This window comes from Ictalurus furcatus, chromosome 19 (assembly GCF_023375685.1).
Source record: "Ictalurus furcatus strain D&B chromosome 19, Billie_1.0, whole genome shotgun sequence".
NCBI lineage: Eukaryota > Metazoa > Chordata > Actinopteri > Siluriformes > Ictaluridae > Ictalurus > Ictalurus furcatus.
The window spans coordinates 11,741,570-11,764,873 of record NC_071273.1 but is presented as its reverse complement, the minus strand read 5'-3'; the positions used below and the strand labels follow the sequence as shown (position 1 = coordinate 11,764,873).

The window sequence follows — 23,304 nt, the reverse complement described above, 5'->3', positions numbered from 1 at the left end:
CATTATAAAATAATCAAAATATTATAACCAAAGTCAAAAATAACCAGTGACATCTTACTCGAAGTGCTCTGTACATTTAAATCCTTTACAACCGGAACGTATTTCCGGCCATTATTGTTTTTCTCCCGTTTATTATATTTAACGGACGTCGGTGGGTAGTTTCTTGTCAAATGACTAGCTTTATAGAAACAAGTTGTAAAGTAAATCGTGTGGAAACATGGATAGATAAGGTAGCGGGGTTTTACAAACATCATTGAGTGATTAATACTGTAAATATCACGTGTGGTTAATGGAGTACTAGGAAGGCGTTTTCCATACGGAACGCTCGTTTTTAACCACAAATCCGGGGAAGATTATCTGCAGCGCTCCTGTGCTTTTAGCCAATAGTCTAGCAGAGGTGAGTGGTGTACTGTATACGTTTATTAATTCACTATTAATACATGTGTTGTTGTTATTTTTTACACGAGTTATTTTGAAAGTGAAAGTTGAGATGTGGTTTTTATGTGGCGTTTATAAATATTTAAACCCGAACCTTCCATATGAATGCATCTAACTCTGATCTAACTTGCACGGTAGGCTGGGAACTTTTTAGTGTCGCGCGCTGGGACGTCCTATTGCTATTAGGTAACTATTTCTCAGATCCAGCTTGTGCATTTCGTTGCATTTTGTTGCATTTGGTATGGTCTTTAGATCTTTACTCAAGCATGGCGACAAGAAAGAAAGATTGAGTAATCTGATAAACAATGCACACGAAAAGACATTGCAGAAAAGAATAAGAATTAAGCTCAAAGCAGAATACAAGGGCGGTCTCGTCTTATCTTCTCTCTCATTTTTCTTATCATGCCATTAGGTTAAACATGCATGCTTTGGATAATCAGATTATCAACATGCATCATCATTATACAGAATAATATTTTAGTGTGCACGTGACCTCAGCATAGTGGATTAACAATGATGCATGTTGCACGTGCTGCCATTAGTCTACTGCTTTTAACTGAAGCTGTACATGTTGAGCAAAAACAAAAGCACTGGCACACAGTTAACAGCTAAATTCTTGCTGTTGTTATATTTTGTTGACCCACCAGTGATTATGTCAGACTGTTCAGTGACACAGTGGCATGACAATACACCAGATTCAATGAAACCCAATATTTAACATTAGCTAAAAGTTTCCTAATTGGCAAAGCTTCCCAATACCACAGAATAAGATGCGGATGGGATTAATTGTGCTGCAGTATCATTGGCTTGCACTGTGTTTATGCACTTATTTGAAGCAGTTTTTATAAGTGTATCTGTGAAACTATTTTTGTAGACCCTGGTGACTGAGTTTTTCAGAGCAATGATCTTTTTGGAGCAAGAGGTTTACTGACAGTGTTACTGACAGAATTTATGAGCTATAGTGAACCACACTTTCCAGCTTTAATATAAAAGGAACATTTGTGGTTACTTTTGTTTTGCACCAACCCTATCTACGTGAACTTTGACCTGTACATTTGCAAGCCTCTGTCTTTTGGGTCAATAGAAAACAAAATGGGAAAACCCCCACAATTGTGCATTTCTGTGGCCGTAAACACGTCGTCCAATAATAATAATAATAATAATGTAATAAAATGAATATAATTTCGACATTGCCAAAATTATTGTTATTGTAACTGTTTACCACAAAGTGCTCGAGTTGAAATGAAAAGGAATATGTCAAAGTGCAGACTTTCAGCTTAAATTTTTTTAACACACACACACACTAACTATATGGCCACAAAGTATGTGTATAAGTATGTGGACACCTGACCATCACACCCATACAGTGCTCTCCACTAATATTGGCACCCTTGGTAAATATGAGCAAAGAAGGCTGTGAAAATTTGTCTTTGTTGTTTAACTTTTGATCTTTTGTTAAAAAAAAATCACACAAATACTCTGCTTTCATGGATATCAAACAATTGCAAACACAACACAGGTTTATTTAAAAAATAAACTTTGTTAAATATAGGTGTGCAACAATTATTGGCACCAGTATGAATTGATATGAGAAAATATATTTGAAGTATATTCCCATTGATATTTTACATGTTTTTAGTACACCTGGGTGACAAGGAACAGGAAATTGTTCAATCATGACTTCCTGTTTCATGTTGGAAGCACACAATTGTCTAGAATGTCTTGGTATGCTATAGGTTTAAGATTTCCCTTCACTGTAACTAAGTGGCCCAAGCTTCAATTCCAAAACTCCAAGACAGGTGTTTTTTTTTTTGTTTTTTTTTTGTGATTGTTGCAGCCAAAAATGCTTGATTTCAAAATTTGCAATACAACTTGCTGAGGGTTTTTTTTTGTTGCAGAAAACTACTTGAATTGGTGAAATTACAATTGCACAAAATTGTTTTGCACTGTCTTTCACAGTGATGTTTGTTGGTAAATGAGACCTGTTAGCGGTGCTCATGTTCGACGCGCTTGAATCGAAGAGGGCTTTGGCTGAATGCGCGTTGTTATCATGTCGCATGACGCGTCTTGGCCCGAATCTGCGATAATTTAGAAAAGTTTCAAGCTCCTCAGAATATTGCGGAGTTTGCTTGATTTTACGTTAACTTCTGTGATCGCAAAATCGCGTAATCCTGGAGGGACTGAAACCCGTTCCAGCATGATAATGCCCCTGTGCACAAAGCGAGGTCCATAAACATATAGTTTGCATATGATGATGTGGAAGAACTGCACAGAGCCCTGACCTCAACCCCACTGAACACCTTTGGGATGAATTGAAATATCAACCCCAGGTCTCCTCACCCAACATCAGTGCCTGACTTCACTAATGCTCTTGTGGCTGAATGGATAAACCCGCACAGTCATGCTCCAAAATCTAGTGGAGAGCCTTCCCAGAAGAATGGAGGCTGGAATGAGATGTTTAACAAGCGCATATGGGTGTGAAGGTCAGGTGTAGAACTGTAGAAGTTTTATAGGAGAGATTGGGGTACCTCAGACAAAAGATTTTGCATTTCCATCCTTCACACAAAAACGGATTCCAGAGATGCTTTCTTGCTCTTTCAGCCTCAAGAGAAAGAGAAGAGAAGAGAAGAGACGTTGAACTGAGGTAAGCTGGCTATCTTGATAACTTTAGGTTTTTACTCTCTTTAAAATTAGATAAAAATGTGAATCGTGATTTTGTCGTGTGTGAGAGAGTCTGAGGTGTTTTATTTATTTATTTATTTATCTATTTTATCCCTGTACAAGTCTATATTTAAGAGCAATTTTTCTCTTCTGCAATTAAAAGCAGCTGCTAGCAGCTACGTGCGTTTCAGTTAAGTGATTATTACATGTTGCATTTTCTACCCTGTGCCTGTTTTTGGCCTCGCACTAATTTATAATCCCTGGTTTTTGTACTCTTCAGCATTTGACTCCACTAAATCATCACATGCTGTAATGCCACAGTCCAACGAGGTAACACACTTGTTTGTGTATCATGTCTATATTTGCTAATCTGCTAATCATGCTAATGCATGTAGACTGTTTTGATCATCATAAAAGGAATTTTTCAGTCAACCAGTTTAACCAGATTCCTTAACTGAAAAGTGTCTGATTTCAACACATTTTTTTTAAATTGCAGCTTCATGTTACTATTTGCCCAAAAGCGAAACGGCCTAAACCTATTTGTATTGGCCCAGACAAGTATAAATGCCAGTTCTGCAACAGGAAGGGGGAATATGCGGCGCTTGTGGCTCATATACAAACTCACGAGAAAACAGCGATTGAATTTCAAGGTAAAGAGATTAATGAGCTGCATATTTTATACAATCTGTGGTTACAGGTTTGTCCCTGATGAGAGCCTCTTTTTATTTTTTAATTTAGTGCATGTTATTTTTTAGACGTTATTTCATAAAACCACATCATGTCTCTCTCTTACAGAGAAAAAAATCTACAAATGCAACCTAGGATGCAGTAAAAGCAGCCACTACCATTGCTGCTCCTGCAAGAAGACTATAATCTCACGAAATTACTTCACTGAGCATATACACAAGTGCGGATTGCCCATAAACATGCAGGTGTCCTCGCTGTGTAGTTCTTCAATGGTCCCCAGCACTACAACAGCATCGTGTAATAACTCTGCCCCTCCAGTCAACACCTCAGTACCTATACGCAGTGACAATAATGGCTCAGACCCTCAGTGCAGTGAAGACAGTGTCACAGGGAGCCTGAATGTCCTTGACATTAAAGTCAAGTCAGCCAGTCCTCCATCTTTGCCTGGTTCTTTGACTGCCCCAGTTACACCCTCTTACAGCCAGGATATTCTTATGTCTGTGAACCCAACCCATAATATCTGTGCTGGTAGCCTCAAAGTACTGACATCAAGGCCCAAAAGAATCACGTGTTGCTTCTGCAATTTGATTCTGAACAAGAAAAACATCAAAGTGCACATTCAAAGACGACACATGTCTGCTAATCCAGACTTGCTGCAAACGAATGGACTAAGCCATACACATGCTGCCTCTGGGTTAGTGTTCTCCATTTTCTAGAATTAATAAAAACCTTACATTAAGAAAGTATTCAGACCCTTTAATATTTTCTGTCATTTCATTATGTTACAATTTTACTCAAAAATAGATCGATTCAGTCACCAAACACAGAAAAATACTCCATAATGACAAAGATGACACAAAGTTGTTCAAAAGGAAAAACGTAAATATCACATTTATACAGCACCTACAGTATTATTCCTGGGATAGGCTCTGGATCCACAGCAACCCTAACAAGGCTTAAGATGTTACTGAAGATAAATTCCTGAATTGGTCTCCTGAGTGGTGCAACAGAAAAATATCCTCCTTATTGTTGGGATATCCGGAGTTTAAATCTCGGCCATGCTAAAGCTATCTGTAGCCACAAGTCCAAAATATCGCAGTTGGCTGTGCTTCCTGAATGGGAGGGATGGTGTTATTCTCTACTCAATCAGCATGAGCTTCTGCACAGTGCTGTGAAAAAGTATTTGCTGATTTCTTCTGTTTTTGTGTATGTCTCATACACAAAAACACAAGTTTTTAGCCTTAAGTCTCTACAGGTGTGATGTTATATTCTTGACACACTTCGAATGGAGGAACTTCTCCCATTCCTCTCTGTGTGTTTCAGGAGGTTCTTGGAAAGTAACCCATCACTCTATCTGAGGTCCTTTTGAGGTTCTTCCTCAAGAAGGTCTTGGTACTTTTTTTTTTTTTTCATTTTCCATTCCATTTATTAAATCTTTCTCTTGACCCTGACAAGTCTCTCAATCCCTATTTCTGAAAAACATCCCTATAACATGATGTGGCCACCACCATCCTACTACACCATATGAAGGAATTGGCCAGATGATGAATGTTGCATGGTTTGCTCCAGGTTCCTGGCAACAGAATTCCACAAAAAGATCTTCATATCTACAGTCAAGCATGGTGGTGGAAGTGTGATGGTGTGGGGATGCTTTGCTCCTTCAGGGCCTGGGCGACTTGCAATAATTGAGGGAAACGTAAATTCTGCTCTCTACCAGAAAATCCTAAAGGAGAATGTCCGGTCTTCGGTCTGTAAGTTGAAACTCAAGCGCAACTGGATTATGCAGCAAAGCAATGATCCAAAGCATCGGAGTAAATCCTAGTCCTAGAAGTAAGTGAAAGACTGATCTCCAGTTATCGGAAGCATTTGGTTGCAGTTATTGCTAGTACAGGTGACACAAACACGTTTTAAATTTAAGAGGGTAATTAGTTCTTCACATTGATGATGGGTGTTGGATAACTTTTTTTGCTTCAATAAAAAATTTTTTTTAAATACAAACTGTATTGTGTGTTTACTCAGGTTGCCTTTGATTTATGTTGTATTTTCTTTGAAGATCTAAAACTATTTAATGTGAGACGTATACAAAAACAGAAGAAATCCGGACTCACAGCACTGTATATATTATGAGATGGAAAAATGATGGAACGTGTGAATATAATGAGGGGGGGTTGGCCTATGAGTAAGGGTTAAATACACTGTTTCTGTTAGCAGTTTGTGATTAGTAAACATTATTGGTAAGATAATGTTGATCAGGTTTACTAATCTAAAAGTGTGGAAGATCATTTTGGTGTACTGGGCATTTTGTATGTATTGCAAGCTACATAGCAAAGGGTACATTTGAATTTTGGATCAAAATTATTTCCTTATAATATATATTAATATTTGTATCCAAGGATTCATTTCACAACATATTTAAATATCCACAATTTTCGGACACCAAAACAGTTTTACTTGATCAACTACATTTGGGGTAAGGAGAAAATTGTGGACCAAATTGCTCCTTTAATACACCCATAAAAGCATAAAGGCAGCGTCGCAGCAATAGGTCGTATTAAGAACTTAAGCACTTCTCAAAACCAGACTCTGAGTAATTAATGTAATAAGCAGATATGGCATCTAACTGAGTTTATTCCCATCCCACAGCAACATGGAGGACCTGGTAGCAGAAGGCATTACACTCAAAATGCTTAATGATGCTCGGGAGACAGTCATGAGCAGCCCTTTGGGAGTGATCAAAACACCCATGATCCTCTGGAGCCAGACCACACTGCCACTCCATGTGCCTTGTAACGCCTATCTGAAGTTGGAGAACATGCAGAAGACTGGTTAGTTTCTGCTTTTGAATATTAATGCACAAGAAATCAGATGACTAAGGTTTAAACCTAGGTGGGGATTTAAGTGTGTCTGAAACTATCAGCGAAATATCTAAATCTAATATAAATTCATGTAAAAAAAATTTACAGCTCAAGTTTCTTCACCAACAGGGTCATTTAAGATTAGAGGTGTAGCAAATCAGTTCGCCCGAAGATCCAGTGGGGGCCATTTTGTCACAATATCTGCTGGGAATTATGGGAAATCCTTTGCCTATGCCTCTAAACACTACAGAACTAAAGGCAAAGTGGTGATGCCTGAAACGTCTCCTATCTCCAGAGCTCTGCTAATACAAGTGACCACACTGGAAATACATGCATAATGCTTCAAAATGTGATTCATGCAAATCCCCATTTAATATTCGTTCTCGTTATCAACAGAGTTTTGGCATCGAGGTTGAACGAGTGCCGACCCCGTGTCTTATGGATGTCGTCAATCGATGTGTTCAAGAGGAAAAAATGACTTTCCTTCATTCCTACAATGATCTGGATCTCATAACAGGGCATGCCAGGTGCATTATATAATCTTCTTGAAATACCGTACTTTATTAAAGCAGTTAAGTGGAGTTTGCAGTATATCTCATCTCTGTACTGATCTGTATGGTGGTGTAGTGTGGGGTTTGAGATCCTGGAGGCGCTTCCTTATCCGGATGTGGTAGTAGTGTGCTGTGGTGGAGGGGGATTACTGGCTGGAGTAGCAGCAGCCATTAAGCTTTCAGGTTGTGAAGACACAAGAATTTACGGAGTGGAACCAGAAGGAGGTATGGAGATTAATAATGTGTATTGGACAAGTCGATTGTGGTGGAAAATGTAAATTGATGTCTTAATTCTTGAGGTTAATTTGCTTTTTTTATTTTTATTTTTTAAACCATTGACAGCATGCACCATGTACAAAAGCTTCATTGAGAAAAAACCGGTTGGAATGGACAGCAAAAGCATCGCTTCTGGTCTTGCACCACCATTTGCAGGTATCATTTATTTTGCAGGAAATATAAATTAGGAGCTTACCATATTAAACATTACTGATTGATTGCTCATACTCTAGCTTCACAGAATAACCAAGCCTCATAAAAGTCACTTTTTGCTAACCTGTGCATAGCTAAGAAACCAAAATTATAGCACAGGGGAGTTCAACTAAAATGTCCAAGTATATAAAATTGCCAGCTTACAAAAGTCCAGATAAGCAACTGAAGACAGAATGTGACAAGAGTTGCGTTTTAATGCTTCACCATTATTGATTATTTGAAGGCTATAAATAAGACAGGTTGAGGTTGTTATGTTTTGTTTCATAGTAGCACTTCACTTTAGCATTTTTGACTAAGGCCTATGTCATGCACCTTGAACAGATGAGATCTATCAGTTATACATTTGACGGAGAGAGTAAACACATAAAAAAAAAAAATCAAGTAAATAAGAACAAATACTTTTTTGTCCATTTGTCTGTTTCCATCATTTACTTTTATTTAACAAGCCATGCTGTCAGTTCACTAATCAGACCAGAGAGCGTAAATAAAATAAAAAATTCATGACAGTGTGTGAAAACTCTTTCCTTTCTCGATTGGCTGCCTCCAGGTAGATATAAATGCAGCTGATTAAATAAGCCTGAGGTTCATGTTTAAAAACACGAGTCCGTGAATTATAGTGAGTTTATTTCTCCAAATTTGTATCAGTTCTGTTGCAGTATTTGTCGAATGCTTGGTCTGTTAAAATATCTACATGGATATGCAGATGACGACCCATGCTATAGCATCTTATACTGTATACGAGTATGAGAGCCATGAGCCCACCCAGGCGTGAATATAGAAACACTTTTGTGAATTGCTTGAAGAAAATGACTGCTGGATTTAATCACTGTTATGTTTATTAGTACCTTCCGGACATGGTGCGTGTGCTCTATGTGCCGTGTCTTAGGTGCCCTGCCATATGCATTGTGTCAGAAGTATGTGGAGGAGATAGTGTTGGTGACTGATGATGAAATCAAGTCTGCCGTTTCTGCTCTCTACAAAGCCGGTCTAGTTGTAGAACCCTCAGGATCTGCTGCCTTCGCTGCCCTCGTTAACAACAGAATACCAGACATTACTGGCAGGAACGTTGTGGTGATCCTGAGTGGAGGGAACATGGGCAAAGATGAGCTTACCAGTTTCCTGGACTGATTTACACAATACCGCTTTCTTCAATTATCTTTATCTGTTTAAAGATTTTTCAGGAGTAGATGAAGACCCAGATCATTACATTTCATATATGGAAAACACTAAAAGCAAATAAGTTGGTTGCATAATAAAATAACTCGTTTCAAATTTCTGACTTTATGATATTTTTTTCCCCATAGTAATTCTGACATGGATTCTCACTTACAGGAACCTCCAGTCATGTTCCTGTAACCATTTTACCACACACATACCACTTTCAGTGCCAGCTAGTGTCTCTTTGACCAACATAGAGGAAAGGAAGGTCATCCTTGCCACCTAGAGATCACCTAGAGATCTATACTCTTGGCTGTGGATGGCTAGGGTTGTAGGACTCGAGTCTTGGCAGGAGACATTTCCTTTATTGACTTGGATTTGTCTCTGACTCAGTCTTTGGCTATGGTCTTGTTTTTGACCAAGAGTTTGTAAAAAAAAAAAAAAAAAATGTTCATGTTGTCCTTTCGTTTCACATCGATTAATTTGGACAAGAAGTCATTCCTTCTTCTAGAAAACGTAACCTAACCTGCACAAGAATGATCGCATGAATGAAGCCTACTAATCAATTAGTTGAAGTAAATGCTTAGCCTCAAAAAAGATTTGATGGTTTTTGGTCTTGAACTTAACTACCCCTTTAAGACTTTATCTTGACTCTAATCCGGCTGCTTTTCGGAATATTTTATTTTAAATGTCATGCGTTTATTTTTTGTAAATAAAACGTTAGTTTTCTAATGAAAGAAATGAATACCTCGGCACGATAATATTTCTGTCTACAACACCGATTTCAAACATTTAATCATACACCTTCAGATCAAAAGGTTTTTAAGATCATGAGAAACATTTCAGTCGAGTGTCTCCAATGCCTTTAAGAATGCCTTGACAAAAGAAGAATGTATTGAAATCGTTCTCATGGCAGGGTCGGGAAGCCCTCGCAAGGTTGCGATGAACTTTAATAGGAAACATGGCAAGCACGTCACGCACGGCACTGTTGCCAAACTTATTAACAAATTCAAAAAGACTGGGAGTGTTGTGGAACGACCGAAAAGATGAGGACGTCCATGAACATCCACTGAATCAAGCACAACCGACGTGGTGCTGGTAAACATAATCCCCTATGTATAGAGACTTTTGGGTAATGTTAGTAGCGTTCTACAAATGGTATTTGGAATAAAAAGTACCCTTGCTAACGTTAGATTAGAACAGGGTTGGGTATCTGTGCCCTAAACCATCAGAAGTAATAAATGTCTCTCCACACAAAACATTGGCCACTTGTACCTTTCCACATTTGTCACAACACTCTCAGAAATAAAAGCATAATGCAGGGAGCTCTTGTATCAAATTTGTTTTTATTGTTAAAAAAAAAAAAAAAAATCCTAAGGTTTAAACAGAAATAAATATATAACCGGTATTTTAATGTAATAAAAAGTAAGCTATACAACATCCTTAGCAGCCATTCTGCAGACAACAGCATCTAAAACATTTCCACACTTTTCCTCTTGGGGTGCAACTTTGTAAAGCTGAAATGAGACAAGCAAAGACAGGATTTTATGCTCAGAGACATACATCTCATGTCAGGCTACATCCTGGTACAGAACTGAGATTATAAGAAAGAGTGCATCTGAAATAAAAATGAATCACCTTTTTAATCTTGGCAAGATCACTGAGGGTGGACATTTGATCAGCTGGGATCTGCTGGCCATCCACCTTAGACAGGACATCATCCTTATTGTATGCTTCCTCTTTGTTATGAACCAGGACAATGAGAACCGCATTGTCACTGTCGGAGATCCCAAACCTTTTAAAAGCCTCAGAGATCTGTCCAGAAGTTAGGAGAAAAAATAATTACAACCTGGCAGAGGTGCTTTGGTGGTTATGGTTCTGTGTCATTTGGACACGTCATCCTTATAGCGAACACAAATCCAAACCCATATTTGACATGAGCTCTAGCCATATAATAGGGAGGCACCACTTACATTGTTTGTTGGTGAAAGATTGAAGATGATTTCAGAGTATAAGCTCCTTGTCTTCATTTTTCCAATCTTCTGCACATGGACTGCTTTATTTGCTGCTAGTAGTGTTTGAAAGGGATCCAACACCTTCACACAGACAGAGAAAGTCAAATCATACATGCATGCATGCATTTAAATGTGATCTCTGCTAGATTTACACTCAAACCAGCCCATTTGGTTTCACAGAATTAAAAACAAAATGACAATAGCAGTGGGGCAGTGGTTAAGGCTCTGGGCAGAAGGTTGTGAGCAGAAGCATATCCAAGCTGCTACTGTTGAAGTACTGTACCATGGCTAAATAATCCTGCGCACTAACTCAAACACCCTAACAAGCTGGGGTATGAGATTAAAAACTTTTTTTTTTTTAACTGTATTCTGTATATATACATGTGACAAAGCCTTTCTTGCTTAACCTTTTGGCTTGTGTAAACTATACAGCAACAGGTACAACTGAGTGCAAAAGTTTCTATTATGTGGGTGGCTGTGGCTCAGGTGGTAGAGCGGGTTGTCCACTAATCGTAGGGTTGGAGGTTTGATTCCCGGCCCACATGACTCCACATGCCGAAGTGTCCTTGGGCAAGACACTGAACCCCAAGTTGCTCCCGATTTCAAGTTAGCACCTTGCATGGCAGCTCTGCTACCACTGGTGTGTGAGTGTGTGTGTGAATGGGTGAATGAGAACCAGTGTAAAGAGCTTTGGAGCCGCTATGGTTAAAAAAACGCTATATAAGCACAGACCATTTACTAAGACAAAATAAAAAGTCATTTGATTTATTAGGTTTCACAAATGTCCCTTCATTACCACAGTGATAGTCAGGTGTAGACAGTATTGATGGTGACATAATCAAAATGATTTATCCATTCATCTTCTACACTACTTATCCTACACAGTGTCGAGCCTGGAGCCTATCCTCGGGGACTTTGGGCCTGGTTGGGGTGCCAACCCATCACATGGCTCAACTACACACATGAACAACACACATTTACACACTAGGGGCAATTTGGAAATGCCAATCAACATATATTGCACGTCTTTGGACTGGGGGAGGAAACCGGAGTACCCAGAGGAAGCCCTGAAACACAGGGAGAACATGCAAATTCCACACGTACAGAGTGGAGGCAGGAATCGAACCCACAACCAGGGAAATGCAAATGTGCTAACCACTAAGCCACCATTGTGTGTGTGTGTGTGTGTGTGTGTGTGTATATATGTATATATATATATATATATATATATATATATATATATATATATATATATACATACACATACACACATATATACACACACACACAGTGCCCTCCACTAATATTGGCACCCTTGGTAAATATGAGCAAAGTATGCTGTGAAAAAATTGTCTATTGTTTAACCTTTTGATCTTTTGTTTAAAAAATTCACAAAAAATACTCTGCACTCATGGTGGATATCAAACAATTGCAAACACAACACAGGTTTATTTAAAAAAAAAAAAAACATTGTTAAATATAGGTGTGCAACAATTATTGGCACCCCTATGAATTCATATGAGAAAAATATATTTGAAGTATATTCCCATTGATATTTTACATTTATTTAGTACACCTGGGCGAACAGGAACAGGAAATTGTTCAACCATGACTTCCTGTTTCACAGGGGTATAAATATGAGGTAACACATAGGCCAAATTCCCTTAATCATTCATAACAATGGGCTTTGTTCCCCCTTTTGCAATAATAATATTTGGCAATTTAGATCAGGTTCAGCTTGGCTTTTTCTTTTGTTTCTTTTCTTATTCTTCTTAATTGTACACTCCACTCACCAACACATATTCCTATATAATTCCAAGTGAATTGTTAAGGATAGGTTCATTCAGTTGAAGTATGAAGAGCATCAAATGGCTTCTACACCACTCTACTATATACTGAGCTGTGTCTAAACACTCACCACGGATGGGTTTATCAGCGCGCCGGCTATTTTCCCCTCCATTGCCATCTTTCTCAATTCTGCACAGTTTTTAACGTCTTTGAAAAGCAACTGAGTCACAGCGAACTCCGGAAACAGCTCCAAACTATTACTTAAATGCATCGTAAAGATCCTAAAGTTCTCCAAACTATCTCAACCTGACTACACAGGATACACCAGGGCGGGATAATAATATTGTGACACCATGAGCCCTATTAAGGTTCCGAGTGCGTAACTTTACACGACTCCATTATATATACACATATATAATACAATTGTAACTATTATTAAAAACGAAACGAGCATTTGGTCACGAAATTAAGTTACCGATTGCCTTTATATATTAACTTAACAGGCAAAAGTCCAACCCATAACATCAGACGGAACGTCTTAGTAAGAGCTACAGTAGCGAGACGGAACGTCTTAGTAAGAGCTACAGTAGCGAGCCGGAACCGTGGTAACGGTTGGACCAGTGAACTGTCAAATAAACCAAGTGCTACATTCCAAATGACTCCTTCCTCCCTACGTAGGGTGTAAAGTAATGCGCTTACGTCCTACATAGTGCACTACATTTACAAAATTGAGCCATTTAGAATACAACCCTCAACCCGCCCTAGCCCCAGCCAAGTAGAAGGCAGTTTCAGTACAATATGGTTGCAGCGATTTTGTAGTTGAAGTAGTGAAAGCTAATGTTATTGCGTTGTCATTTTATTCGCCTTGTGACACAGGTTCTCAAATATATATATATATATATATATATTTTTTAAATGATAATGGAGAGGTTTGAAGGCTACATCTTCCCTGTTGTTTGTAGCACAAATTTTTTTATATCATGTCTTCTTTTTTCTAAAATCACTCGGGAGCAAAGAGAGTCGTACATGGACGAAATCTTTCATGTTCCACAAGCTCAGAAATACTGTGAAGGGAAATTTACCGAGGTAAAACATCCACACTCATCATCTTCCTCGCAAAACACGTGTACAAATAGATGCGTTTACAACACTCCTGTTATGTAACTCATCAATGTTGTATTTATGATGTGTTTACTGTTTTTATTTCCTAGATACTGCAGTTGTTTATTAGTTATGATTGCAGTGCAATATGCAAGTGAGCACTAACTAAACTGCTTAAGACAGGACACTACAGGAAGGGTGTGAATGGGGTAATATTTAATAGAATTCTTTTAAGCAATGTATTTAAGGTTAATAGATATCATTAGATAGCAATTAATTGTTCATATTCAATTTAGAAACCTTTTTTATATTTGAAAAAGTATATACACCGATCAGCCATAACATTAAGACCACCTGCCTAATATTGTGTAGGTCCCCCTTGTGCCACCAAAACAGTTCAGACCCGTCGAGGCATGGACTCCACAAGACCTCTGAAGGTGTGCTGTGGGATCCGGCACCAAGACGTTTGCACCAGATCCTTTAAGTCCTGTAAGTTACGAGGTGGGGCCTCCGTGGATCAGATTTGCTTGTCCAGCACGTCCAACAGATACCTGATCGGATTGAGATCTGGGGAATTTGGAGGCAACATCTTGAACTCTTTGTCATGTTCCTCAAACCGTTCCTGAACAATTTTCGCAGTGTGTCAGGGCGCATTATTTTGCTGAAAGAGGACACTGACATTAGGGAATACTGTTGTCATGAAGGGGTGTATGTGGTCTCCAACAGTGTTTAGGTAGGTGGTACGTGTCAAAGTAACATCCAAGGGAATGCCAGAACCCAAGGTTTCCCAGCAGAACAGCAGATGCCTTCTTCCCACAGTGTATCCTGGTGGCGTCTCTTCCCCAGGTAAGTAATGCACATGTACTCGCCCGTCCATATGATGTTAAAAGAAAATGTGATTCATCAGACCAGGCCACCTTCCTCCATTGCTCCATGGTCCAGTTCTCATGCTCATGTGCCCTTTGCAGATGCATTCGGTGGTGGACAGGGGTCAGCATGGGTACTCTGACCGGTCTGAGGCTACGCAGCCCCATACACAGCAAGCTGTGATTCACTGTGTGTTCTGACTCCTTTCTGTCATAGCCAGCATTAACTTTCACAGCAGTTTGTGCTACAGTAGCTCTTCTATGGAATCGGACCAGACGGGCTAGCCTTCGCTCTCCACGTGTATCAGTGAGTGTTCCTGTATCATCCTGTCGCCAATTCACCGGTTGTCCTTCCCTGGACCACTTTTTGTAGGTACTCACCACTGAATACTGGGAACATCCCACAATACCTTCAGTTTTGGAGATTCTCTGTCACAGTTGTCTAGCCTTCACAATTTGGCCTTTGTCAGAGTCGCTCAGATCCTTACGCTTGCCCATTTTTCCTGCTTCCAACACATCAACTTCAGGAACTGACTGTTCACTTGCTGTCTAATATATCCCAGCCCTTTACAGGTGCCATTGTCATCAGATAATCATTGCTATTCACGTCACCTCTCAGTGGTTTTAATGTTATGGCTGATCGGTTCTAATTCTCTCTTGGGAACATGCAAAGAAATTCTGTACAGCAAAGATTACCTCAAAAAATAAAAATAAAAATACTACAAAGAGCAGTAAAGAGTAATAATTTAAACAAAGTCAATATTTGGTTTGACCACCCTTTTGAAAAAAATCCATCAGTAGTCTTAGGTACAATTTGTGCAGTTTTATACAGAAAATTGCTTTTATGTTCTTCTGAGCATCTTGGAGAATCTGCCACAGTTCTTCTGGAGACTGACTTTCATACCTGCTTCTGTTTTTTTTTGTTGTTTTGTTTGTTTTTTTTGCATGCGAAACCCCATAGGGTTCATTAAATTTTTAAAACACCAAAGTGGTTTAACGTGTTCCCACTCTAGTTACATGCCTTGTATATCAGAATTCCACACAGTGTAATATTTATATCAGGAAACAACCATTTCAGTGATAAGTGATCAGACATGATGTGATTGTTCCAAGTAGGCGGATCTTAAAGTCTTCTTCAAAAGCTTTGGTAGTTTTATTACTACATTTTAACAGAGCACAGGTTGTAGATGTAATTCATCCCCAAAAAAATCTGAAAAATAATTGACCAAAAATGCCATTTCTGCTTGGAGTGTCCTGCCCTAAATTAGCTGATAGAAGCTCTGGATGTTTCTCAGGCTGTGTTGGTAAATCATAGCATTGGTGTTTTCCTTAGTGGGACCCTATGATCACCACGCTGCCTGGTCTGTACCTGCTGTCAGTTGGAGTGATTAAACCGGTCATGTGGTTGGTGGGTTGGACAGGAACAGCCATGTGCTCCACTGCCATGCTGCGATTCATCAATGTGCTTTTCAACTGTGGCAACCTCTACATCCTCTATCTCCTCATCTGCAGAATACACCCCAAGGACAAGGTATTCATCTTTACCATTATTCCTTATGAGAGTGTAAAAAATCCATCTGGATACGTTTGTGAAACAATCACAAGAGATGGATGAGAACCTTTATATATATATAGTTGTGCCCAAAAGTTTGCATACCCCTTGCAGAATCTGCTAAATGTTAATACTGTTAACAAAATAAGAGGATCATAAAAATCCCATGTTGTTTTTTATTTAGTCCTGTCCTGAATAAACTATTTCACATAACAGATGTTTACATATAGTCCACAAGACACAATACTAACTGAATTTATAAAAAAAATTGCATATTTGTCCCCTTTCCAGCAGTGGCTAAATGATGTTGAGATTCATCTTTTTATTCACTATTATCCATCACTATTAAAAAAAAGTGCAAACATTCACTGATGCTCAAGAAGGCAACACCATACATTAAGAGCCAGGGGGGTGTAAATTTTTGAACAGGATGATCGGTGTAAATTGTTATTATTTTGTTTAAATATCTTTTTTTTTTTTTAATTTAGTACTGTCCTTCAGACACCAAATAAGATAGCATGTTGTTTTCTGGGAGTCATGTAACTAACAATTTACACCGATCATCCTGTTCAAAAGTTTACACCCCCCTGGCTCTTAATGTATGGTGTTGCCTTCTGGAGCATCAGTGAATGTTTGCACCGTATGTAATAGTTGTGTACGAGTCCCTCAGTTGTCCTCAGTGTGAAAAGATGGATCTCAACATCATAAAGTCACTGCTGGAAAGGGGACAAATATGCAAAATTTCTCAGAAATTCAGTTCAATTTTATTTGTAAAGCACTTTTAACAGTGGATATTGTCTTCAAGCAGCTTTACAGAAATACAGATTTAGATCTCCTTCAAAAATGTTAAATAAATATTTCACTACAGAAAAATGAACCATATCAACAATTGTTTGTTTTTTTTGTTTTTTGTGAAATAATACATCTTAATCCATTTATGATTAGTCTTTCATGATGTGTCGCTGCTATAGAAACAATTAGATATTAGAACCAGCGTGTTCGTATAAATAATCCTGTGATTTGAATGTCAGAGACGCTGTTAAAGAAAATGAATCAACACCTTCTGACCAATCAGATTTGAGTAATCCACAATCACACTCCTTAAGCAATTACATACAGCAAAACAGGATTAGACTCACACTTTTGGACCCTAATATATTAAGTGTCCTTGTTCTCACCACAGTGTCTCTCTCTCTCTCTCTCTCTCTCTCTCTCTTTTTTTTCCCTGTAGTCTCGTGCGACCGGACGGCGTGTGCTCTCTGCCATATCTCTGTCCTCCTTCCCAGTGCTCTACTTCTTCACGTTCCTCTACTACACAGATGCCGGCTCCACCTTCTTCACTCTCTTTGCCTACCTCATGTGTCTGTACAGGTGCCACAAAGCTTCAGCTCTCCTGGGCATCTGCTCCATCTTGTTCCGCCAGACCAACATCATCTGGGTGGCTTTCTGTGCCGGGACGGTCGTGGCTCAGAAAATGGACGAGGCCTGGAGGGTGGACCAGTCGAAAAAGAAGGATGAGAAATCGGCATCGCAGATCTCATTGCAGAGATTAGCGCACTTTTTACCGAAATACCTCACATCTCCGGTCAACATAAAGAGTGTGCTTTTATCAACCTGGCCTTACGGTGTAGTCGCTTTGGGCTTTGTCGTCTTTGTGGTGTTGAATGCTGGGATTGTGGTTGGGGACAGGAGCAATCATGAAGCCTGCCTGAACGCGCCTCAGCTGTTTTATTTCTTCTCCTTCACGTTGATCTTCTCCCTTCCTATATCCCTTTGTTACCACAGGCTTGTCAGATTTGTGCAGTCTCTCCAGAGGCATCCTTTCCTCTTTCTCCTGATCACAGTTTTGTCTCTTATCCTGGTCTGGAAATTCACTTTTGTCCACCAGTACCTATTAGCGGATAACAGGCATTTTCCCTTCTATGTGTGGAAGAGAATTTTCCAGAAGCACGAGCTGGTTCGCTTCCTCCTGGTTCCCGCGTATGTGTTTGCAGCCTGGAGCTTTATGGACACTCTGAATTCCAAGTCAGTGTTTTGGATCTTGGCGTTTTGCGTGTGTCTGGTGGCCGCTACGGTTCCTCAGAAGCTTCTCGAATTCCGGTATTTTATCCTGCCGTATCTGCTATACCGCATCCACGTCCCTCTTTCATCCCTCCCCAGACTGCTGCTTGAGTTCGCTCTGTATGCGGCGGTCAACGCGGCAACGATCTACATCTTCATCCAGAAGACATTCCAGTGGCCCGATAGCCCTGCAGTGCAGAGATTCATGTGGTGACATGGGACCTCTATAATCTTTTCACTTTTTTTATTAAAAAAAAAAAAACAAAGTAAATGTGATCATAGTTCTTATTTCTTACTTCCTGCTTTGAACACCTTCTTACTCTACATTCATATCAGTGAACACGAACATTATCGGGGTTATGTTTACTGTACAGCGTGTCTGTGTTTGCTGTGTCTTTTGAGTTGTCACTTGTCTGCCATGTGCATATATTAGTATGCCAAATTAAAGGTTCAAGATAGAGCTGGGCGATAAGTGAAATTTCTGCATATGTGGACATTTGTAGAAAATCTGGTGTTGTTAATAGCACTGCAGCTGCCACGAAACTTTCACCTTTCAAGCACATTGTCTCTCTTGTTGTCTAAGTCTTTGTGTGGCAGCCAATCCGAGCGTGGGCAGAAACCAATGAAAATAGAAAAGAGACAGAGCTTGTGGACTGAACCATCTGCTGATTATGTTTAACTTATGTCCAACATGACTATCTTGAAAAAAAGGACATTTTTCTACAGAATTTTTATCTCAGTCAAATATTTATTGCCCAGCTCTAGTTGACTGTCGTATCTTATACTAAAATAATGATACTCCCATGTTTGTTCCACATGACTTTCACATAGTTCAGTCCCATTGCATCAGGTTGCTGTTGTCTCCAAATTTAGATTGAACTCAAGGTTTAAGCCATGTGTCTGTTGATAAAAGAAAGCAATCACATTAGTCGTAGTTCCTGTATGTTTTCATGTGAATTACCTTTATTTATGAAAGGTACTTGTTTTCTGTAATTGCTCTGCTGGAGTTTAAATCCAGTGTTCAGACGCAATAAAAATACCGATTATGTATTATTGCCTCTTTTTGTTTCACAACTGTGTATAACGTTCTATTAATGCTTTTGTAGCTACTGGGGAATTCGGCGCTGTGAAACCAGCTGCGTAACCCACACAATATAAACCTACATCACTTATCCAACTCACCTTATAGAGAGCTCTCTGTCTTCCACTAGGTGGCAGTATGAAATAGTTTCTGAAGGAAAAATTATTGACATTTCTTCATATGTTTTATAGTACCAGAGAGCTCTGGACAGGAAATCAGTACCATCTTGTCATTACATCTCATTCTCTCTTGTCAGATGTGAGAAGGTTTCACACGGTGACCGACTGTCGGATGAGAAAATCTCGGACCAATTATGAATCATTTGGCATGTGTGATGACATTCTTGTTCTTCTTTCACAATGCATTAATAAGCCAAATACGTACTATATATTGCTTGTTCAATTATGAGCATATTACAAGCTTGTTGTAAAAAAACATTTATTCTTTGTTGTATCCTGCACCGCACTGTTTCGGCTGAAATATTGTGACTTTGTAAATGCCTGTTTTGACCCAGGCTTGGTGTGCCTACGGGCCTCTTCTGAGCCATTATCACATGGTCGAATCCCAGAGCTCTGGTGCTTTCCCCATGTCCTAGATACAGCTTCTAGAAACTTCTACTAAGCAGGAAACTGGAAGAGGGCGACAAACATTTTATTTCACAAAGCATTTAACAGTGTTAATAAAAATAAAACGTCTGTGGGGCACGTTTTCCTGACATCAGTTATATCTGTCTGGAGTAGTTTTTAGTGATGGGAAGAAGAGCCGTAAAATATCTAATGAACTATTTTGATTTTAGAGATTTGATAGGACGCATGAATATTATGTCCATCCGAAGCACAAGAGATACTATCTTTTATTTGCTTCAGAAGAGTAATGACATACAGTACAAATTCTCCACTGGTGTAATTTAAGGTGCAGCATGAAACGTTTAAGACATGGAAATACTGGTAGAGTCGGGCTATGGAGTTTCTTAATCAGAAGATGGCGCTGAGTATTAATAGGGAGTGTATAGATAAATGGAAGAAAGGGTTTAATAATGAATTCATGTGTTAGCGAGAGAGAGAGAAAGGTAAACTTGTTTTTTCTAGTATTTTCCCCCACAATTTATCATATAGCTAAAACGCAGCAAATGACTCACTTGCCGAAACATCCTCATTCCAACCAGCATCCAGGAACGCACAATTAATACAAAGCCTAAGGCCAGACTTTGACTCGTGCATGCATAGAATTTACAGGTGCAGCTAACAATCACATCTGAGATCACGATCGTGACTTTGCTCTCTCCTATCCTCATTTAATTGCAAACTCTCGTGTTCTCACATTTGTTATCTTCCCACATGCCCTGTCACTTAGCAATACATTACTCTTTAATAAAGTGGATAAATAGAGAGCTCATTAGTACATGACATATAGCATGTTTATGTGGCTGATTCTCTATAAAAAAAAAAATCTTAAAAAGTGGAACATATGGTTAATTAATTCATTAACACATGGTTAATTAGTGCTGTTATTTTTCTACACTAAAATGTTATTGCTCTTCTTGAGCTACAACATAAACACTCTTTTCAAATATTAGTTTTCTTATTATACATTTCTTAACCATGATATTCGGCTTTAAGTCACAACCTATAGCCCTTTATGGCCTTTTAACATTATAACATCATCCACATCTGAAAAGGTCAGAGAACAGATGTTGATTTTTGTAGAAATTTCAGAATAGCCAGTGCTCAACATTCTCCACCACTCATCTCCACTATCGCGGATTAATTATTATTTTTTTGTTTGTTTACATATTTAACAAGATTTAACAAATGTCAAATATTAACATATTAAAATTTAAGTTTGCCTGAGAATAAGAAACTGAGAATAAGCACGTTCGCCTCACACCTCCAGGGTCCAGGGTTCGATTCCCGCCGGGACCATGTGTGTGCGGAGTTTGCATGTTCTCCCTGTGCTGCGGGGGTTTCCTCCGTGTGCTCCGGTTTCCTCCCCCAGTCCAAAGACATGCATGGTAGGCTGCATGGTGGTACATGCATGGTAGGCTGATTGGCGTGTCTAAAGTGTCCGTGGTGTATGAATGGGTGTGTGAGTGTGTATGTGATTGTGCCCTGCGATGGACTGGCACCCTGTCCAGGGTGTACCCTGCCTTGTGCCCGATGCTTCCTGGTATAGGCTCCAGGTTCCCCCATGACCCTGAAAAGGAGTAAGCGGTTGTGGATGGATGGATGGACATAACCTGTCAAAGCATCACTCTGGACCAAAGAAAATAGGCCATAGGTGTACAATGGACACGCCCATCATAATCCCAATAAATAACACTCTAAATGTCCTCTATAGAAAGAGATCTCCCTTTGCCATCTGGTATTTCCACCCACTCAATCTTTCTGCCGAACAGCTGCAAACCGCGCACCGTTCTCCGAAACAATCGCATGCTGATTTTTCCAAGAACTACCAGAAAACACACAGACTCGATGTGCTGTACAATGGTTAAATCGCTCCACGAGATATACAGGTGTATGAATAAAAATATCACCTTGATCAAAAGTCAAACCTCTTTGGTGGTGTATGGGATTGGTGGGGCAACTGGGTGGAAGTATTTGAGTTCGGCTCAAGGGTAGGAAACAGAAATTTAGAGCGTTGGGACAGTCTTGCACTTTCCAGTTTGTCGCTAATATGATAAGCTGCGTTTTTAAAATAAATTTCAATAGACAGAAAAACCCCCCCAGAGGCTAGTGAGGCAGCAACTGTTTGCAGCTGCTATAACATGAATGATAACAGGAACTAACTTGTCTTGCATCTTGTCTGATATATTCTGGTTTTGGTCCTCTATTAGATCAAAGTGATGAGCAGGATGTAGCATCCAGTTTAGAAGTCTGCAGTTCTGTTGTTCTTTGTATACGTTAACCATTATTAATGGATAAACCAATTAGGTCAGACAAATCTCCAATCGAAAGCAGTAGTGATGATTGATGAGAACAGAAGACACAGATGTCATAATCCCACATAGAAATGCCCCCATGAAGTCATATAACTCATATCCCAGATAATTATCTGCACACATTTTCAGTGGTGTTGACATCAGGCTAGATTTGACTTGTCCAATTTCAAGAAGAAGAAGAAAAAAAAAAAAACAGTGTTTAAATCTCCTGCTGTCTGTCACTTCATAAACACCCAGCAGTGAATGTGTTTTTGTGTCTCTATGTAAGCTAATGGTAATAATCTCAGCAGGGAGGAGAACTTTGGTTTAAAGCAAGCAAACTGGCTAATTAGGAAGAAAGTTCTGGCAGAAACAGGAGCTCTGATGCTGTGCCTCTAACAACCTCCCAATCAAGGACAAAAGGACAACTCTGCTTTACCAAAGTCCCCTACCAAGGGCAGAGCATCCCTCGACACAGCTACGTTTTGTGTGTGTGTGTGTGTGTGTGTGTGTGTGTGTGTACACTTCTGGAAGTGTGTGTGGGCTGGAGTAGCAGCTGTACTGATGCTATTAATATCACCCAAGACTAAATGTACCATTCTTGCTCAGTGTATGAGCGGTTGGAGTTCAGCATGTGGCATGTTTGCTACAGAGGTCACAACCTATACATGAGTATTAAATATTTAAGGCGCTATGTTTAGCCCGAGTCCTGATTGGAAGGGCTTTTCTGGGAAATGTTTAGTGTACTGTAGCCTGAGCAAGAGCACACATAAACGAACAAGTTCTCTTTCAAATGAGTGTGCATCAATCCCGCACACCTACTACACATTATGGGTGAGAATTGTATATGTCTCATCCTATTTCATGCTCTAATGGCATATTAAAGGAATACTCTGGTGATTTTAAATATAATATCTATCTACAGCATCTGTAGTGTATATGTGATTATAACACACACAAAAAAATTTTTTCACGCTTACCTATGATGAGATATAAATGGAAAACCTATTTACTTGAAATGCATATACAATAGAAGTCTAAGGGCAGTTGACGAATCCTGTCAACCAGCTTAAAAAAAGAGAGA

The 23,304-nt window shown here is 39.3% G+C and overlaps 3 protein-coding genes across 5 annotated transcripts; 2 read left to right on the top strand and 1 right to left on the bottom strand.

Annotated features, from left to right (window-relative positions):
* The first annotated feature begins 71 nt into the window (after positions 1 to 71).
* srr (serine racemase) lies at positions 72 to 8,940 on the top strand. 3 transcript variants are annotated; one of them, XM_053650370.1, is made up of 12 exons: positions 72 to 397; positions 577 to 624; positions 3,040 to 3,082; positions 3,380 to 3,429; positions 3,596 to 3,749; positions 3,895 to 4,480; positions 6,430 to 6,611; positions 6,771 to 6,952; positions 7,038 to 7,168; positions 7,269 to 7,417; positions 7,535 to 7,624; positions 8,568 to 8,940. In XM_053650370.1, exons 4-12 carry the CDS (start codon positions 3,412 to 3,414, stop codon positions 8,807 to 8,809), a joined length of 1,734 nt encoding a protein of 577 aa, XP_053506345.1. In that variant the 5' UTR covers positions 72 to 397; positions 577 to 624; positions 3,040 to 3,082; positions 3,380 to 3,411; the 3' UTR covers positions 8,810 to 8,940. The 3 variants fall into 3 exon arrangements, with proteins under 3 accessions (XP_053506345.1, XP_053506343.1, XP_053506344.1); XM_053650368.1 differs by lacking the exon at positions 577 to 624; XM_053650369.1 differs by having other exon boundaries at positions 72 to 624.
* tprkb (Tp53rk binding protein) lies at positions 8,931 to 13,243 on the bottom strand. The gene is made up of 4 exons (XM_053650373.1): positions 12,773 to 13,243; positions 10,813 to 10,935; positions 10,478 to 10,654; positions 8,931 to 10,356 (listed from the first exon to the last, which is right to left on the bottom strand). Exons 1-4 carry the CDS (start codon positions 12,911 to 12,913, stop codon positions 10,270 to 10,272), a joined length of 528 nt encoding a protein of 175 aa, XP_053506348.1. The 5' UTR covers positions 12,914 to 13,243; the 3' UTR covers positions 8,931 to 10,269.
* A 197-nt stretch (positions 13,244 to 13,440) lies between these two features.
* alg10 (ALG10 alpha-1,2-mannosyltransferase) lies at positions 13,441 to 20,170 on the top strand. The gene is made up of 3 exons (XM_053650371.1): positions 13,441 to 13,728; positions 15,943 to 16,140; positions 17,393 to 20,170. The coding sequence occupies exons 1-3, from the start codon at positions 13,558 to 13,560 to the stop codon at positions 18,434 to 18,436; spliced, it is 1,413 nt and encodes a 470-aa protein (XP_053506346.1). The 5' UTR covers positions 13,441 to 13,557; the 3' UTR covers positions 18,437 to 20,170.
* The last annotated feature ends 3,134 nt before the right edge of the window (positions 20,171 to 23,304 follow it).